The sequence below is a fragment of the Haliotis cracherodii genome, unplaced genomic scaffold, assembly GCF_022045235.1.
Source record: "Haliotis cracherodii isolate W230 unplaced genomic scaffold, xgHalCrac1.p SCAF_16, whole genome shotgun sequence".
Taxonomy (NCBI): Eukaryota; Metazoa; Mollusca; class Gastropoda; order Lepetellida; family Haliotidae; genus Haliotis; species Haliotis cracherodii.
The window spans coordinates 9987631-10007152 of NW_027266271.1; the positions used below are offsets into that span (position 1 = coordinate 9987631).

At 40.6% G+C, this 19522-nt stretch overlaps 1 protein-coding gene across 1 annotated transcript in view; it reads right to left on the reverse strand.

Annotated features, from left to right (window-relative positions):
* LOC139463809 (oxysterol-binding protein-related protein 6-like) overlaps window positions 1-19522 on the reverse strand; it is a 93412-nt gene that overhangs the window by 50999 nt on the left and 22891 nt on the right. Inside the window, exon 2 of the mRNA XM_071245132.1 lies at window positions 630-789. Within this exon, the coding sequence (XP_071101233.1) occupies window positions 630-686 (57 nt within the window). The 5' untranslated portion in view covers window positions 687-789. The remainder of the gene's footprint in view (window positions 1-629; window positions 790-19522) is intronic.

The following is a 19522-nucleotide window of genomic DNA, read 5'->3' on the forward strand; positions in this document are numbered from 1 at the left end:
GTCTAGACCCTATAAGTCTGCATCCTGTTATTTCTGACCCTGTCAGTCTGCACCCTGTTAGTCTGATACTGTCAGTCCAGACTCTGTTAGTCTGCACCCTGTTGGTTCTGAACCTGTCCGTCTGCACCCTGCTAGTCTGAACCCTGTCAATCTGCACCCTGCCAATCTGCACCCTGCCAATCCGGACCCTGTTAGTCTGCACCCTGTTAGTTCTGACCCTGTCAGTCTGCACCCTGTTAATCTGGACCCTGTTAATCTGGACCCTGTTAATTCAAACCGTATGACCCTGTCAGTCCGGACCCAGTTAGTCTCAACCCTGATAGTCTGGACCCTGTTAGCCCAGACCCTGTTAATCTGGACCCTGTAAGTCCAGACCCTGTAGTCCGGACCCTGTTGATCCAGACCCTCTTAGTCGTTCTTCCTGAATGGCCAACATGTACATGTGTACAAAGGACAGCACTCCCTACCCGATAATCAGGACATCATCACTGGGGAAGGTACCTACAGGATTTCACCCCTCACTTTGTTTTAGTTAAGAAGTTCCTCCCGGGACCTCTCCTCATCCCCTTTTTGAACCATCCGGACATACATCATAATAAAGACTGTCAAAAATCATTTTCCAACTTTACCGTTTCTGAGGCAGTGTCACTGTGCCTGAACTGGTGGTGGTGATCGTCAGCCATCATGGTGTCTAAATCCTTAGCTTCCTTTCAACGTTCAAAACCGGTATCCATGCATTCATGCTGTATTGTATCTTGGTGTTAGCATATGGAAGCCCTGTGGTAGGTTCTGTGAAAGAAACATAAAAATATTCAGGCATCAAACCAACAGTAAAAACAAGAGACTTTCATCTTAATTAATTCAATACATTAAATAAAACTCCTGTTCCTTTTCAACATCAACATATATATATCAGTGAGTAAATTCTTGTCACTTAACCACCTGATGCCCCAGTGTCCTCTGCTTCCACTCATTCCAATCCACCCACTTGATAACCTTTACATAACAAATGCTAATATTTTCTGTAAAGCACTTTCTTACTTTGAATGCCAACCAATGGCGAATTTTCAATTTTCAATCAATAGCAATGAAAAAATAATTCTTCTATGTACACTTGGAAATGGGTTAGGTACCAGTATATATGTCCACATTAAATAGCCATTTAAAACAAAATGTTCCTTTATACTTAAAATAATTCAAATACAAAGACCTTGTCCAGGTGTATTCATGGGATAGTTTTCGAATAAAATTAGACAGTTTGCAAAAATGGCTATTATTTACATGCTGCCTGATCAAAACCACTTTCTGAAAGACAGAGGAAGTAGATACTGTATTTTCAAACACTTTCTTCATCAATCAACAGTAGGTCATGAAACACCCATGTTCAAGACAATCACAAATTTCAATATTTTTATTTTACATTACAACTAAAGGTTTTACCGTGAGACACACTTTCAATCACATTTGAAATTTAAGATCAGCATGTTTCATTAATACTATATTGTCAAGTAAATTTATCATCAGAATATAACAACAAGCACATGACACAAGTCTTGTATTGCTCATTGTAACATTCACTGGATACTTGACCAACCTGTAGATAACAATGACAACACAAGTGAATGAGTATTTGTTTGATGTTTAACGCTGCACTCAGCAACATTCCATCTATATGACGGCGAGTCTGTAAAAAGTCTGACATCATGAGCATCAATCTACACAATTGGGATACAATGGCATGCATCTACCAAATCAGCAAACCAGACCACTGGATCCCGATTTTCTAGCTTTATGAAAGTCAGCCTGTAATTAATAGAATTTTGACCAGACAAACCAGTGACTGAAACCACTGGCAACAGCTCATGTCATCAGGACACACAGCTTCATATCAACCAATCCTCTTTCATCATCTCTCACAACAAGCTTGGGAAACTTAAGACCTATTCAGATCCAAAATCGCCGTGAAAGAAAAATACATATGCAGCATTCATGCACATACAATTTGTAAACTTCTTACTTCAAAGATTCATATTTGCAACATAGGAGCCACTTTGGTTAGCACATTCCAGAGAAACATTCCTTAAAAACTGGAAATCCCTTCCAGCATCCATCAATTGTTCTCCTTTCAAGCCGAAAGCTGGATTATTAAACTAGAAACTTTTCATCCCACTTCCACATCAGGCAAAACACAATTACATTACGGTTTACCGATCATTCCCAGACACAAGATGATGCAAGAACTCTTGTCGCAGACTTCATTACACGATACAGGAATACATCCACTCCAATACCTTCCTCCGTCCAAGAGCCATTCTACAAATTATCGCAGCCATAACGCATCAGCATTTATTCTTCAACAAACCCAGCAAGCCTGACTGACAAATTTTATTTGTTTCTATCGAGTATCGCTAACGTCCAGCACGCTTCATCCTGCACACCCACACTGCCCACCAGATGAGGGAAAAAATCAATTTGCTGTTTTGGACAGGATTCGTTAAGTGTGGTGAATTATTTCCTTCAAGATCGATTACCTCCAAAAACTGACGGTCTCTCCCGCCACGATCATGCGACACTTGTTCATCAGCAAGCCATATTCAGTCTCCAAAACAACACACAGACCATCTCTCACCCTAACGCATTGTGCGCTGTGTCAACTAGAACACAGCTAGACCCATGTCGACCATCATGCATTGCAGTCAATATCTGACACTGCAGACTGTGGTATAATTAGCAATGGGAATTTCCCAGAGTGGACTGTTTTTGCATCTGCTTTATCGAAGCTGGCTTGTCGTGTTTGAGGGACTAGAAATATACATATTTCATTGCAATGACTACTAACCTTCTCCTTGGAGATTTCTGTGTCAATTTATTCAATTGGACGATATTCATTTATTCTGATAACTGCTGTATGAAAACACAACGGTAGATTGTTTGGATTTACCTAAACCTACACTGCCATGGCAAACAAGATCAACAACAGATAAACAAGAGTCGTATGAATTAAAAAAACTGGTGTTCTTTCACTTCTTGTGAGTAGTATAATTTAGTGAGTTTGATTTAATGCAGCTTTGGACAGTATTTCAATTATATCACAGCGTATCAGCTTGATATGGGAGAAAATCAAGAAGTGAAGCAGTTCTTTGACCTTTACCACTTTGATGAAACCTACAAGCATGGTATGATGCTGACAAAACTACAAACATAATGCAGGTGAACATGGGATGTGAACCCTTCATAGGTTTCTGGCACGCCTAAGGGATGCAACTCTGCACCGAGAATTTTGGCACCTCTGACAACTGGGGCCACCCGCATTCCACACAAGGAATGGCTACAAGACTGTTCTTCAAAGAAATCCTACAGTACTGAACTCATAGAACTTCGTGGATAAAACAGGGCTCTAAACATTTCTAAATCCCAACTTGTCCTGCAGGGCAACTAGATAATATGTTGTACTCGTCCTGCAATATTTTCACTTGCTCTGTTAATTCCATAAAGCTTCATGTTCTCAGTTAATATTTACGGGAGACCGTACAAAATAAGGCAGAGTTCCCGCCATTCAAACTCGCTCAACTATGCCTCTTACACAGTTCGTTTTCTTTTCTTACAGTCATACTGTTTTTGAGAAATTTTGCTTTTTCTGGCTTTTTAGTAAATCAAATCATGTTTCATGTTGTTAAGCACACCATCCTCGATCATAAACTTCTGAATGTCAGCCATTTCCTCACAAAATCAATCATCATCTGTTCACTATCTCTTTGACATTTAAGTGTCACTGACAAGTCGCCTACAGCCGCCCAAAATAATTTAATTATGTCCCTTTAACAACTAGTTTCGATACCTGCTGCGCAAATGCACTTCCTGTTTATTTCTGTAATGGACAGTTGCCAAGTATGGCGTCCATTTATGATATGAGTGACATGTATTTCAATGTTATTACTTAGATTGTGTGAAAAACGTATCTTAGGTTCAAAACTATCTTGCATGTTTTATTGAAAACAATTGGAGATGAATTGATACGACTGAAATTTATGTACTTCTTTGATTCTTTCTCACCCTGCATATGCTGCTACTTGTCAATACAAGTGGACAAATGGATTTTTTTAGCCCTATAAAATACAAAAATTATCAAGTTTGGAATGACATGGCAAGTCTTTTACACATTGATCAGGGCTCTACTTAGACTAAACATTTTATTTCTGGGAACTATATTTCTGGGACTAAATAAATAAATGTTTGTCCAGCTTTTGAGACTGGTTGTGGGTGGTGGGTAAGGGGAAGTGGGTGGTAGATGTGGGTGGCAGTAAATGTAGGGTGTGGGGGTGGGTGTAGCGCTGGTATTAAGGACATTAGCAGCATGGACTAAATTTCGCTAAAGGTCATCCTTTCAGTCACCTGACACTGTACGACTGTACCACTATACAGTCAGGATTCTTGCCAGGTAATTTGGCCCTACAAATACACTAAATGTGAAAGGGTCAAAACAAGCTAATTTCACAGAGCTGAATATAACACAATAAATAATATTTTTTAAAAAACACATCAGATTTATACTTCACAATTGTCACTGAATCAGAAACACAATCACGATTTGCACATAGGAGGTAGATTAACCCAGTGTATAACTAAATGTGCTTGCATGCATTTGCAGAAACAGAGACAGCCCTAGACTAACATCTAGTCTCTGAAATAAACATATTTTACAGAAAAAAAATAGTTGTTAAATAATAGTTATAAAATATAGTGAAAAGGAGCCCAGAGACTTTCTCCATTTCCTGATACTGCAGGAATCTAGACTTGCCAAACATTATGGACTTGCATGGGATGCATTGGATATATTTGTTTCAGCCCCATCACCACCATTTAGAGATTAACATTTAGTCTATGAAATTTTATATTACACAATACCCTTCTTGACTTGAAAATATAAAAAATAATTTTCCCGGTGCTGTGGAACAGAGCTAGCTAGAGCTGGCTAGACTTGCTTTTGTATACATTTCCAGATTGTGGTGGTTTTTTTCATAAAGTAAATATATTCCAGTCATGGTGCAGGACTACGCCATTTTCTCAGTGTTGCCAAAATCTTATCATGCCATGTACTTCCAGCCCGAACACATCACCTTCATAATATTCCTGCCCATCACCTTGACCTTACTTAACACAACCTTGGATGTAAACATTATCCAAGTCTACCAATAGAAGTGCACCAGTAAACTGAGATTGGCAGATACAAGCATGTACCACACAAACCTCAAAGATGATGTTAATCTCTGATAGCCGTGCCACCAACATTCCAAGTCTCATGCCAGCAAAGGCAACCATGCCTTGGAAGTCAACAATGATATAACCATGTTTTACAAAAGTTAGAATACTGACCGTGACCTTTGACTTCAATTGAGCACAATCTTGGTTTTTCAAAGCAGGAACTCCTCCGGAAGAAGGACTTTACTATGGGATTCCCTGTATTAGGTGCCCCGTTTCAATAAGCACCCATGACCAACTTCTAAACAATTCTCTAAGCAATCTTTGTAAGTACCCACCCCGAAGCCCAAATATTTACATGACAGTTTGTATTTTCTTGTATACATTATCATTATTAATAGAAAACAGCAGTGTAAAAGTGACTATAGTTTCCTTGTTACTATTATCAAAAAAGTTAAAATATATTGAGTGAATGAGTGAGTTAAAATTTTATGTCACATCAGAATTATTTCAGCCATATAGCAACTAAAATACATTGAAAAGCTGCAACTAAAATATAACATAGTTTGGGAATATATCATTCCTGATAAAATAATAGTTTCTGGTACAATTCTTCCGAACATTGCATCAAAATTCTTTAACGTTTATATTATCAGGTAATTTTTAACCGAATCACAGGTAGATTAGGAAAAGTGTGTGTACAGCTGATTGCCACTTCCGACTTAGTTTACGAGAAAATACACATGGTAATCTTAATCTCTGCATACAAAGCAATGCCTTGCAGAACAGGAAATATAATTTAATTGGTAAATCATCATGTCTAGCAATGTTTGATATCAAATTTGTACTGAACAAGTTTGTTATCACGTATTCGTTAACCTGAATTCGCTGAAGGGATATGACGTAATATTTTTCTGCACATAATACTCGCAATAAATATTTCCCTAAATACTCACCTACAGGCTGACCTTGACCTGTTACTAACCATGATCAAAACCTTTCGAAAAAACGCCAGTTCTACATAAGGTACATACCTAGTTTAATGATAATTAATCAATACATTGCAAGGGATTCCATGGCATTTGATTGGTTACTCAAGCAATGTCTATTGCATTCATTTTTCAAAAAATGCAGAAATTTACTTGATAAAGGTAAATACCTCTATAAAGGCAAACATTATCAAAGTCAATTCTTAAATAAATACTTTCTGAGAAAGTGTAAGGCCAAACCTTTTTGTGAGGTTTCTATCTGATTGATTGTTTGGTTTGTTGTTTAACGCCACACTCAGCAATATTCCAGCTATAATGACGGCGGTCTGTAAATAATCGAGTCTGGACCAGACAATCCAGTGATTAATATCATGAGCATGGATCCATGCAATTGGGATCAATGACATGCATCAACCACATCAGCAAGCCTGACCACCCGATCCCGTTGGTCGCCTTTTACAGCAAGCATAGTCGCCTTTTTATGGCAAGCATTAGTGACCTTGATATTTCCATGAGATGTACTGAAAGAATTCCCAGAGCCATTTGGAAGAAGTCCATGGAAAAATAACATCTCATGTCAAAAACCTTTAAATAGCAGGCCTCAGAAATGTCATCGTCAGTGGCAGTTTTATTCAAACAGAACCCAAAAGCAGTCCAATTTCACTGCCAGTTGCTGACACACTGACCAATGAAACATACGGTGAGAGGAGATTCAATAGGGTTCAGTATTACTGCATTTATATAGCAACATGCATGCATGTGCATGCGTGCTTGTCCTAACCCAGACTAATGCCGGTTTTATAGCGCTAGCACTGAGATACCATGCCACAGTTTAACATGAACACCCCACAACCAGACACAGTATACAGACTCCGAGCCGACCAGTCCTTGTCTGGAACCCTTTACTGCCAAGGGGGCACAAAAAGTAGAAAATATCAAAGTAATATTCCAACAACACAGGTGATGGCAATGCAGAGTTCATACATTGTACCATGTCCAGAATCAAACTCGGGTCTTCAGCCTGACAAGTGAATACCTGAACAATTGAGCCACCAAGCACCATGGATGGATTCAAACCCAGGCCTAAAGCCTGATGAATAAAGGCTTGAACAATTAGGCTAATACACAACGGAGAAGCACTTCAGCTCTTTTAAGTCCTTGATTCCCACTGAAGGTTGCAAACAGGATGCCACTGAATGATCACTGATCCCAAATGTTGCTAATAAAAAAACATCAGTGTGAAACCTTCAAAACTCTTTTAAACATCTTCACCCTTAACTTGCGTGTATGAGGGATCCTACTTTGATCGCTGTGTAATGGAGGAAGAAGGCCACTGAAGAATGCCATGAAAAGTATTGATCAAAACTTTCCTCCAATTTTACAACAGACAAATAAACCTAGCCCCAATTATTTCGCAATCAAATTTGTCAGCTTCCCTCTCAAAAGCCTGGCACTCAGCTCTTAAAGGTCGGCAAATGTCAAGGACAGCTGTGTAACAAGGTTACAATGAGGAGCGCTACCATCATTACAAATGTAAGAACACTTGCACTTACACTTCAAAGTGGATCTACCCACAATATAATCAAATCTCTGTAATATTCTTGAACTCTACACCAATCTGTTTTTTTGTGATTTCGAGTAAATGTTGTAGTGAGATCCATATCGTACTTCTGCATGTTGTTACCATGGGGTGTTTATTTTGAAAGCCGTGGCTAACAGATTTATCTGACCAAGAATACAAAGTTATTTACTGTCACATGCCTATGAATATATAATGTATTTGTAGAATTACAAAACTGCTTGATTTGTAAGTTTATTCAACACAACAACAACAACAATAATAATACATTTGATAATAATAGCATTTCTCTGGCGATGTTTCCATCCACAATGTCGGTGCTCAAAGCACACTTAATTGTAACCCAGGCCAATGGCTCAGGGTGCACACAACAATCATTCTCAGCTCCCTGGGGAGTATACAACCCAAGCTGCCTGTAGGGCACTAGAAGTTTCTCAGCCACATTGCCATCTCAAGATTGGGTGATCAGGCTCGCTGACTTGGTTGATGCTTGCATCGATCCCACAGCGTGGATCGATGCTCGTGATATTAATCACTGGACTGTCTGGTCCAGATTCGATTATTTACAGACCGTCGTCACATAGCTGGTATATTGCTGAGTGTGGCATTAAACAACAAACCAACCAACCACAAAATTGCACAATTAACTTTTTCAGAGTCATAAGGGCTAAACAGAGGGTGGGAGGTGGGATGAAAGGATGCAAGGTTGGAGACAGGTGTTGTGGTGTACTGTGATGTGCAGTACTGGAATTATCATTGTCCTAATAGTTCCACGGTGAAGATGTGCAGATATTGTTCACATTGCAATCAAGAAATTGTCAACAATATTCCATCTACATCCTGAGATCCTGTAAGCAAATTGTCTGGACCAGGCAAACCAGTGACTGACAGCATGAGCAACGGTAAATGTTTTTCTCAGTCAGCGAACTCACTGCCAATGACTCACCACTGGAATGCCTTCATTAGGGCTGGATTACCTGATAACTGATCAGTCTAGAATCTTAGAACTGTCTCCGTGATCTAATGGTAGAGTGTCTGCCCACCTCCGTGATCTAATAGTAGAGCGTCTGCCCACCTCCGTGATCTAATAGTAGAGTGTCTGCCCCCCTCCGTGATCTAATGGTAGTTTGTCTGCCCACCTCCGTGATCTAATGGTAGTGTGTCTGCCCACCTCCGTGATCTAATGGTAGAGTGTCTGCCCACCTCCGTGATCTAATAGTAGAGAGTCTGCCCACCTCCGTGATCTAATGGTAGAGTGTCTGCCCCTCTCCGTGATCTCATAGTAGAGCGTCTGCCCACCTCCGTGATCTAATGGTAGTGATGTCTGCCCACCTCCGTGATCTAATAGTAGTGTGTCTGCCCACCTCCGTGATCTAATAGTAGAGTGTCTGCCCACCTCCGTGATCTAATGGTAGAGCGTCTGCCCACCTTCGTGATCTAATGGTAGAGCGTCTGCCCACCTCCGTGATCTAATGGTAGAGCGTCTGCCCACCTCCATGATCTAATAGTAGAGGGTCTGCCCACCTCCGTGATCTAACAGTAGAGCGTCTGCCCACCTCCGTGATCTAATAGTAGAGTGTCTGCCCAGGGAGCAGAAGGTCGGAGGTTCAATCCCCAGCTGCTTCAAATTACCAAAAGACATTAAAAGATGGTACTTGTTGTTACCCTGCCTGGCACTCGGCATTAAGGTGCTAAAACAAGGACTGGTCGACTCAGGAGTCAGTATTCTGTTTCTGAGTGGGGTATTCATGTTAAACTGCAGCATGGTTTCCCAGTGGACTTTTAAGCACTATAACATCAGCATTAGTCCAGATTAGTACATGCACACGTGCACACACCCACCATGGCACTCACCCACGTGCGCTCCCACGCACGCACCCACCCACGCACATCATTACAAAAGAGCAATAATCTTGAAAATGACATTAAACCCCATTTCATCTCACCTAGAATCTAAGTGTCATCTTTCATTTCAGGATATAAGCATTAATCATTATTTATAAAAAATATCATACGCATAGAAGAAATGGAATCTACAACCAAACTGTTGATGTTTCAAATGGCAGATGGGAATTTGATCTTTACTAATCATATGATCAGAACTATCAGTGTCAAAAATCCATTTTCACAAATGGAACAGTCGGACATGTATTGAATGAGTTTTTGACAGCCATCTTCCCGAAGCAAGGGAGTTAACTGACTGTAAAAGTCCAGTTTCAACTCTTGCAGAACTAGGCTGGAATTGTGGAGTTCTATTTTGGCTTGACTAACAATCAATGAATAGTCCAATCAAAATGGTGTCACAAAATTGACATCTGGATGTAAAGAACATGGATTTCAAAGTGCAGATTTCGCTCGACTGCAGGATTTGCGAAGCGTGTGCACTGTCAACTGTGCATCGACAGATAATTTCTAAACCTTTCATGTTTTAAATCAAGGTGCTCACGTGATTTAATGCACTTCGCGACGTAAGACCCATTTTATTACAATACAGGTCTTGATTATAGGTCATTAAAAAATAGACATTTTATAATAAAATATAAAGTGCTTTTGTATTTTGTCTTTTAGGGAGGATCATCCAAAAATATGACAAGCCTAGGGTGAGAGTCAGTACATATGTGGATCAAAAACCTCTGACGAACACACCCCTGACATAAATTACTGGTCCCTTATGCTCATGGTTCATCACAATAATATTGAGGGGAATTTAAACATTACAACATTGATTTTGTTATTAGGCATGGAAAGACAATTCCTGAAATGATTAGCAAAAAGCATCCCCTGAATCGTCTAATGTGTAAAACATTTCATCAGGAAATACTGTGTGGTTTTCAGTTCTGCTGCAGACAGTTGATCCTTCTAACTTCCATGAACATGCCAATGAAAAGTACTACAATTCATAAAAAGCAACAAGTTCCACTTCCTCACTTGTGTGGCCGAAGTCACAACAGCTGGAGATCCGTGAAGGTCCGGGGTGGAATGGGTCTTCAGCAACCCATGCTTGCCATTAAAGGCGACTATGCTTGTCGCAAGAGGCGACTAACAGGATCAGGTGTTTAGGCTCGCTGACTAAGGTGGATGCGTGCCATCCTATCCCAATTGTATAGATCAATGCTCATGATGTCAATCACTGGATTGTCTGGTCCAGACTAGATTATTTACAGACCGGCGTCATATAGCTGGAATATTGCTGAGTGCAGCGTTAAACAAACAAACAAACAAACATTACAGATGCATGATCAATGCACATAACATATATTAACAAGGCCAGTTGTCCATGGCACTGCAACTTGCCGTGCAGAGTTGTGTCCCTTAGGCATGCCGATGATCAGATTCACAGGTTTGAATCAGATTGACCTGATTGTGTTTCCAGGTTTGACAGAACCAAAAACTTGCTCCTGGGTTTCACTGGTGGAAAAGGTGAAATGCCTTTGGGATTTCCTTCCCAATCAAGCTGACACACCGTGATCATAACTAAAATACTGTTCAAAGCAGATTCACCCCTGTCTGACCTGGATATTAAGACTTCCTTGAGTGAAACCGAAACACTGACTTCAGCTGATTTTGGTAATTATAAACTACTGGAATGAAATACAAAACAAATTGGTTTCCTAGACAAACAAAGTGATCCTCAACAAAACATGCATGCTTTCTGTGCAGAAAAACTGATGCATATGTATATTATAGATTTTACCTGAACAAAACAATAAAAAAAAAAAAATTGCTTTGAATGCCAATTTTCAAGGGGTTAGTTCCCCTTCAACTCCCTCATCAATGGATCAGCATGTATTTTATATTCACATGCAGCTCCCTGGGGAAAATACTTGGTAAACTCCATTCACATCACCAACTCATCTGACCGGGTACCCATAAAAACAAAACATGTTCATTCAAGTGAGTGAGTGAGTGAGTGAGTGAGTGAGTGAGTGAGTTGGGATTAACGCCGCTGGGCCACCCGTGCCCCCATGTTCATTCAAAGTCAAGGCGACTCATCTTAACTCTCTACATAAGAATACAGATCAAAATTCAAAATCATTATTTTGCCTCACCCGTTAAAACTTTTTAGCATCCAGGGAGGAACCAAAAATAAAGGGACCAATTTTCCCACAAACCGGAGCTTATTTGTGGGTTTATCGATATCATACTTGTACGCACAGAAATAGCTAGACGTCATAAAATCCTTCAAGGGAGACTGATGAAGCACAGAGTCAAGTTTATCAATCACTATTAGTATTGACCGATTCTATTTCGGCTAACAGAACAAAAGTCGACAAATTGTTCTCACATGAAATGTCCATATCAACAATTGATCAACATGGAGAAAGTTGTATATTTGAATGACTGATGCTCTGCTAAGTAAATCTGTTCACCGTGTAAATGTCACTGCTTATATAGGAGTGAGTGGGCTGAAACATTAATACACAGATTAAAGTCATTTCACTGCGACTTAGGCATGGTATGTCCAGGACTGTGAAGGATTCTTGAGTTGAATATCCGCTCGAAATCCTCATGGAATTTACATTTGGGAGAAATTGCATTTGAAAATGTTTTGAGGAGTTTACGTTCCTTCTCATGTAGAGAGGTTGCCATGGATAACTTGGTTTGTTAAACATATTAATGATGTGTTGATGCATATCTGGAAAAGATGCATCATTGTACAGGCCACATAAACTCCCCTTTCAAGACCCGATCATGGGTCTGTTCATTTTGGGTGACAAGCAAACAGGCCACTGTCGGCTACCCAAACAATAACATGCGACCCCTTCTCCTGAGTATACTCTGACTCTTGACCAAAGATCACCCCTCACCCCTCACCCCTCAGCCCCCCAGCCCTCCTACCACTCACCCCCTCTCACCCCACCCACCTAAGCCATCCCTCTGCTCACCCCCCTCCTATCACCCTGCCATCCACTTGTTCACCACCCTCCCACCCCATCATCCCACCCTGCCATTCAACCGCTTACCCCCCTCCCATCCCCACCCCTCAAAGAAACAGAAATACTCATACAGCATTCTCAGTAGGGAATGTACATTGATGTTAGAGAAAATTTCCATTAACTCTTGAAACCAACTCCATTTCAACATCTTAAGCCTATTATCTTTAAAATGTTCAACCTGAGTACCAGAAAACCCAATCAAGTCATCTGCAACTAAAAAACAAGTCATCTACAACTACAAAACAAGTCATCTACAACTAAAAAACAAGTCATCTGCAACTAAAAAACAAGTCATCTACAACTACAAAACAAGTCATCTACAACTACAAAACAAGTCATCTGCAACTAAAAAACAAGTCATCTGCAACTAAAAAACAAGTCATCTGCAACTAAAAAACAAGTCATCTGCAACTAAAAAACAAGTCATCTGCAACTACAATACAAGTCATCTACAACTACAAAACAAGATATCTGCAACTACAATACAAGTCATCTACAACTACAAAACAAGATATCTGCAACTACAAAACAAGATATCTGCAACTACAAACAAGATATCTGCAACTACAAAACAAGTCATCTACAACTACAAAACAAGATATCTGCAACTAAAAAACAAGTCATCTACAACTACAAAACAAGATATCTGCAACTACAATACAAGTCATCTACAACTACAAAACAAGTCATCTACAACTACAAAACAAGTCATCTACAACTACAAAACAAGATATCTGCAACTACAATACAAGTCATCTACAACTACAAAACAAGTCATCTACAACTACAAAACAAGTCATCTACAACTACAAAACAAGATATCTGCAACTACAATACAAGTCATCTACAACTACAAAACAAGTCATCTACAACTACAAAACAAGATATCTGCAACTACAAAACAAACGCAATAAATCAACTATGCATCTGCGACATATCTCTTGACATGTAACTACAGCAGTGTTTTTAATTTCCTCAAAATGTAACAATACACTGATGACAGCTAAAGATCACAGCAATTCCCTCATGACCTATCACCTTTCTGAGCTCCATGCTGTGTCAACAGAGTCCCATTTGTATTCAAGACAACAGAAACTGACACTGCGCAGAGTTAATTACCCATCAAGACACTATGTGGGCGGAAGTAGGTGACAGGCAAGAATTTAAAATAAAATCAATAAATTTTGCGAGAAACATTTTTCTTTGTCTGGAAATTGGAAAACGACAGAATGTCTTCTCAATGCTTCTGGTACCAACATATATATACAATTCCCAGGGCGCCAATGTTGCATGTGTGCAATATCAACACACTCAACTTCAAGAAATATAGTCAAAACATATTCAAAAGTTTCAGTTTTCCTGTTTGAACTATTAATTGTTGAAACACAAAAACTTATTTTTCAATACTTTCAACTCTACAGAAACGTTGAATAAAAAAGGGCAAGCAGGGAAAGATCTACACATTGTCGCTATTCATGAAATTCTAATCTACGTCTTCCGAAGTTAGAGGTGTTTTTGTTCTCAAGCCCGAACTGACCAGACATTTATTGAGTACACCATAATGCAGTTTACCCAAACCAGACATCAACATTCATGCTTTGTCTCTCAACCTGCCAATACCCAAAACAAAGGGACCTCTTTGAAAGTAAGTGTATCCAATTAATTTCCCCTGGTTGTAATTCAATGTGCTGGATTATTGCATTAGGGCTGCTGGCAAACCCAACACTCTTTGAGAAGTGAAACCCAAATGAATATTGTGTTGTGCTATGTGTTGTGTTGAGTTGTGCTATGTGGGAGTGTCAGTGGTTGTGTGAATCTGTCAGTGTCACTATGTGTTGGTTAGTGTGTTATTGTGTCACAGTGATTGTGTCAGAATCAGTGTGTGTCGGGGGGGGGGGGGGGGGGGGGGGGGGGGGGGAGAGATTGTCTGGAGAAGATTTCTCCAAATGCACCTTGCACCTGTACCCACAAATCGGGTGCCAACAAGCATCTCTTTGCCTCAGCCCTCTTCTGACCTCGGTCAATATCAGTTTCTTGGGCCCATAAAACATGATATTGCCCTGATGAATGGTCAGTTATTGATAAATATTCACTCTCACTCACTCACTCTATGACTATGTCACATAAGTCGTCTTTGATTATGTTTCTAGGTTTATCAGCACCATACCCATGCTCGTGGGTAAATGTCTGAGACCCGCATCACTTCAGGCTTTCCTCCAACATCACAGCATGATATAACTGGAATACTGTTTTAAAAGCGGTGTTAAACCACTCACTCACAAGTATCACACGAAAAAAATGTAGATAAACCCAAACTTATAAGGCTTCAGGCCAGTAAAGGTAACTCTGAACAATTTATCTTTGATTAAGTTGAAATCAATACAGCCAGCATGTGTAACTTTCAAATCAATTTCTTATGACTACAAGGTCTCGTCAATTTCAACCCAGGTGAACGAATTAAACACGACATGCTTTCCGTATCTGCAGCTTTTTGGACTACACAGAATACAGTTATGGATTATCTGTCAACAAGAAAATTAAATGTCAAGTCAGGAGATATAGAATGTCATGCTGAACTACCTTTGGCCTTAGATAAGACAGGCGACCTGTAATTCTTACACATAGATTCATAAAGAAGCCATCTTGGAAGGAGAAGCCATGATATTCAATAAACGAAAAGACATATTGCTATCTTCTGCCTCCAAGTAATTTACGGTATTAATATTGCATACACAGTTTCATGGAGAAGTACTGAACGGCTGTGAGTGATGCTCAAGAAACGTACCAGGCAGATGGATGGAAGGCAGGATGGATAGATAGAAGGATGGATGATAGAAGGGTGAATGGATAGATAGGATGGATAGATAGCAGGATGGATGGCTAGAAGGATGGGTGGATAAAAGGATGAATAGATTGAAGGATGGAAGGATAGAAGGATGGATGATAGGATGGATGGATGGGTTGAAGAATGGGTGGATAGAAGGATGGATTGAAGGATGGATGGATAGAAGGATAGAAGGGTGGATTGAAGGATGGATGGATAGAAGGATAGAAGGGTTGATTGAAGGATGGATGGATAGAAGGATAGAAGGGTGGATTGAAGGATGGATGGATAGAAGGATAGAAGGGTTGATTGAAGGATGGATGGATAGAAGGATAGAAGGGTGGATTGAAGGATGGATGGATAGAAGGATAGAAGGGTGGATTGAAGGATGGATGGATAGAAGGATAGAAGGGTGGATTGAAGGATGGATGGATAGAAGGATAGAAGGGTTGATTGAAGGATGGATTGATAGAAGGGTTGATAGAAGGGTTGATAGGATGGATTGATAGAAGGATGGATGGATGGATAGAAGGATGGATTGATGGATGGATTGATTGAAGGATGGATCAATAGAATGATGGAAGGATAGAAGGATGAACAGACTGTACTCATTTCCGTTAAGACCACTTCATCAAGGTACAATGACCCACCCACCATCAATCAGCCAGGTCAGCAGAACATGGTGGGACAAAAATAAGAGAAAGAGCAGGCTTTCTTTGTTTGGGGTTTGAATCCTTCATAATACAGATATTTTTCAAACCCACTTGCAAATTTTCATCCACTTTAAAACAACTTCCAATGTCCTGTTGGAGTGATGTAACATGCCAGTGCTACTTCCTGTGACCTTGAACTCAAGACCTTGAACTAGGGCACTGTCAAATTTAGCTTTCATTCATCATAGAAAGCGATCCTTATCATGGTGACGGCAACACACCATATCCTGTTAAACAATGGCCCCCTGGCTATGTCCTCTAGACTGTGTCACACAACCTTAACTTGCCGGCCTAACTTCTCATCACTTGGGATTGTCAGAACACTGCTGCATACTACCCGACAATATTTACCCTTCGATTTCAAGGGCAGTATCTGTCACCTGGAATGTTCACAGTGACAATGATCTATGTAGTATGATAATATAGTCCACCTATTTTGCTAACATCCTGAACCTTTGACTATATGAATTGAACTTGTTTTGTCTGAAAATAATTACTATCCAGGAAAAACACTTCTATCGATCAAAGAACATTGTAGGGCCCTGCTGAGCCATAGATTGATGTGGTACCCTATCGTGGTTGATTTTGTTCAGTAAGATACAGATCTTATGTGTGTGTGGTTGTTGTTTACCATCACACTCAGCAGTATTACAGCTATATGACATCAGTTTGTAAATAATCAAGTCTTGACCAGACAATCTAGTGGTTGAAATTATGAGCAACGATTCAAACATTGAAACACAATCACTGAGTCTGACCACACAATCACTTTTGTCGCCTCTTGAGTGAGTGAGTTGGGTTTAACGCCGCTTTTAACATTACTTCAGTTATATCACGGCGTGTCAGCTTAATGTGGGAGGAAAGCCCGAAGTGATGCAGACGTTTACCACTTTGGTGAAACCCACGAGCACGGATATGGTGCTGACAAAGTCGGGGCGAACCGGGATTCGAACCCACAATCCTAGGTTTCTGGCGAGCCCAAGGGACACAACTCTGCACAGCGAGGTTGCCTCTTGAAACCAGCATAGTATACTTATGACCACTTCTAACCCAGAATCCTCTTTGGTGGAATACATCATATATACAAAGAGTATCAAGCAATTACAGTAATGACACATTGATTTTGTTTGTTTGTTTGGTGTTTTACGCCGCACTCAGCAATATTCAAGCTATGTGACGGCAGTCTGTAAATAATCGAGTCTGGACCAGACAATCCAGTGATTGACATCATGAGCATCGATCCATGCTATTGGGATTCAATGACATGCATCAACCAAGTCAGCAAGCCTGAGCACCTGATCCTGTTAGTCGCCTAGTCAACAAGCACAGTCGCAATGACACTTTGAACAGAGTGTCAGTATATATACAGAGTGGGTTTGGAAGACAGCGGACATTTTTAGTTTTACACCTAAGTGAGGTGAAATGGGGTTTAACATCACGTTCAAGATTATGGTAATTTTATAGCGACATGCATGCATGTGTGTGTGTGTGGCTAGTTCAGACTACTTAGCCAGTTCTTTAGTGCTAGCCAGCTGAGATACCACGCCAGAGTTTATCATGATTTGTTAATCACATTTTTGTCAGACTCTGTTCTTAGTTACAGGTGACTGTCAAATCGCTGGAATATGTCTGATTACGGGGATTGCTTATCCTTAAAGGGCGACAGTCTCCGCGGTCTATTGGTAGAGCATTCGCCCGGAGAGCGGAAGGTCCAGGGTTCGATCCCCAGCCACGTCATACCAAAAGACGTTAAAAGATGGTACTTGTTGTTAGCCTGTCTGGTGCTCGGCATTAAGGGGCTAAAACAAGGACTGGTCGGCTCGGAGTCAGTATACTGTGTCTGAGTGGGGTATTTATGTTTAACTGAGGCATGGTATCTCAGTGAGCTAGCACTATAAATCAGCATCAGTCCGGACTAGTACACGCAGCCACACACACACACGTACATGCATGTCGCTATATAAGTGCAATAATCTTGGATGAAAGGTTAAACCCCATTTCACCTCACCTCAACCTTAAAGGTGCCTCAATTGGGTGGATGGCACAGTGACTGCTGAAAATGGTTTGTGTACCAGCTGTGACCTGGCTGTGTAGTGTGTCCTTGCACAGCAACAATGTCAATGACCGCACTATTGACCACCACAGGCAGGACCACATGTTCAGGCCATTGAAACTGTGTACTGGCATCATTCTCCACAGACAGGCTTTACTAGAGCTGACTCATCAAATAGATGCACTCCTCCCATCAGTGAATCTTTCTTTACACAAAGCCATTACTTCATGAGCAGATTCTTATCTCAAAAAAACCTGATGGCAGGAGTGTAAAAATGTGAAAACAAAAATCTCCTTTGGTGATAAAAAAGTCTGTGACCTGCTGTGTCACTGAGCTTTTATTGGAGATCTAGTACCCAAATTTGTGAAAAAACATCTCCTCATGCTTCAGTGAAGAATCTTTGCTGGAGGGAGGGAGAGAGTGAGAGAGTATGGTTTTACGCCCCTTTTAGCAATATTCCAGCAATATCACGGCAGGGGTCACCAGAAATGGGCTTCACACATAGTACTCATGTCGGGAATCGAACCCGGGTCTTTGGCATGATGAGCGAACGCTTTAACGACTAGGCTACCCGTGATGGTTTAACGCCACTTTTAGCAATGTTACAGCAATATCATGGTGGGGGACACCAGAATTTTGGCAACATACACTGCACCCATGTGGAGAATCCAACCTGGGTCTATGGCATGACGAGCAAACACTTTAACCACTAGGCTACCCCACCACTGCTGGAGAGAGTGGAAGAGAACAAAGTAAAAATATCAATGTAAAATTGTAAATGTTGAGATAAACAACCCATGCTTGCCATAAAAGGTGACTATGCTTGTCATAAGGGCAACTACTGGGATTGAGTGGTCAGGCTCACTCACTAAGCTGATGCATGTCATCTCGGTTGCGACAAATCGTAGATCATCTCTGTGGATAATTGAGCGAGTGAGTATGGTTTTACACCGCTTTTAGCAATATTCCGGCAATATCACGGCGGGGGACACCAGAAATGGGATTCACACATTGTACCCATGTCGGGAATCAAACCCGGGTCTTCGGTGTGACGAGCAAACACTTTAACCAGTAGGCTACCCGACCGCCCCCTCTGTGGATAAGACCAGAGGAAAGATCAAAGTAGCCTGGGCAAAAGCCTTCACTGCATTCTGGAAAGAAAACTTCAAGATCATATCCAATTTCTTACAAATCAAGATTCACTTCCAGTCACACCTCAATCTCAAAC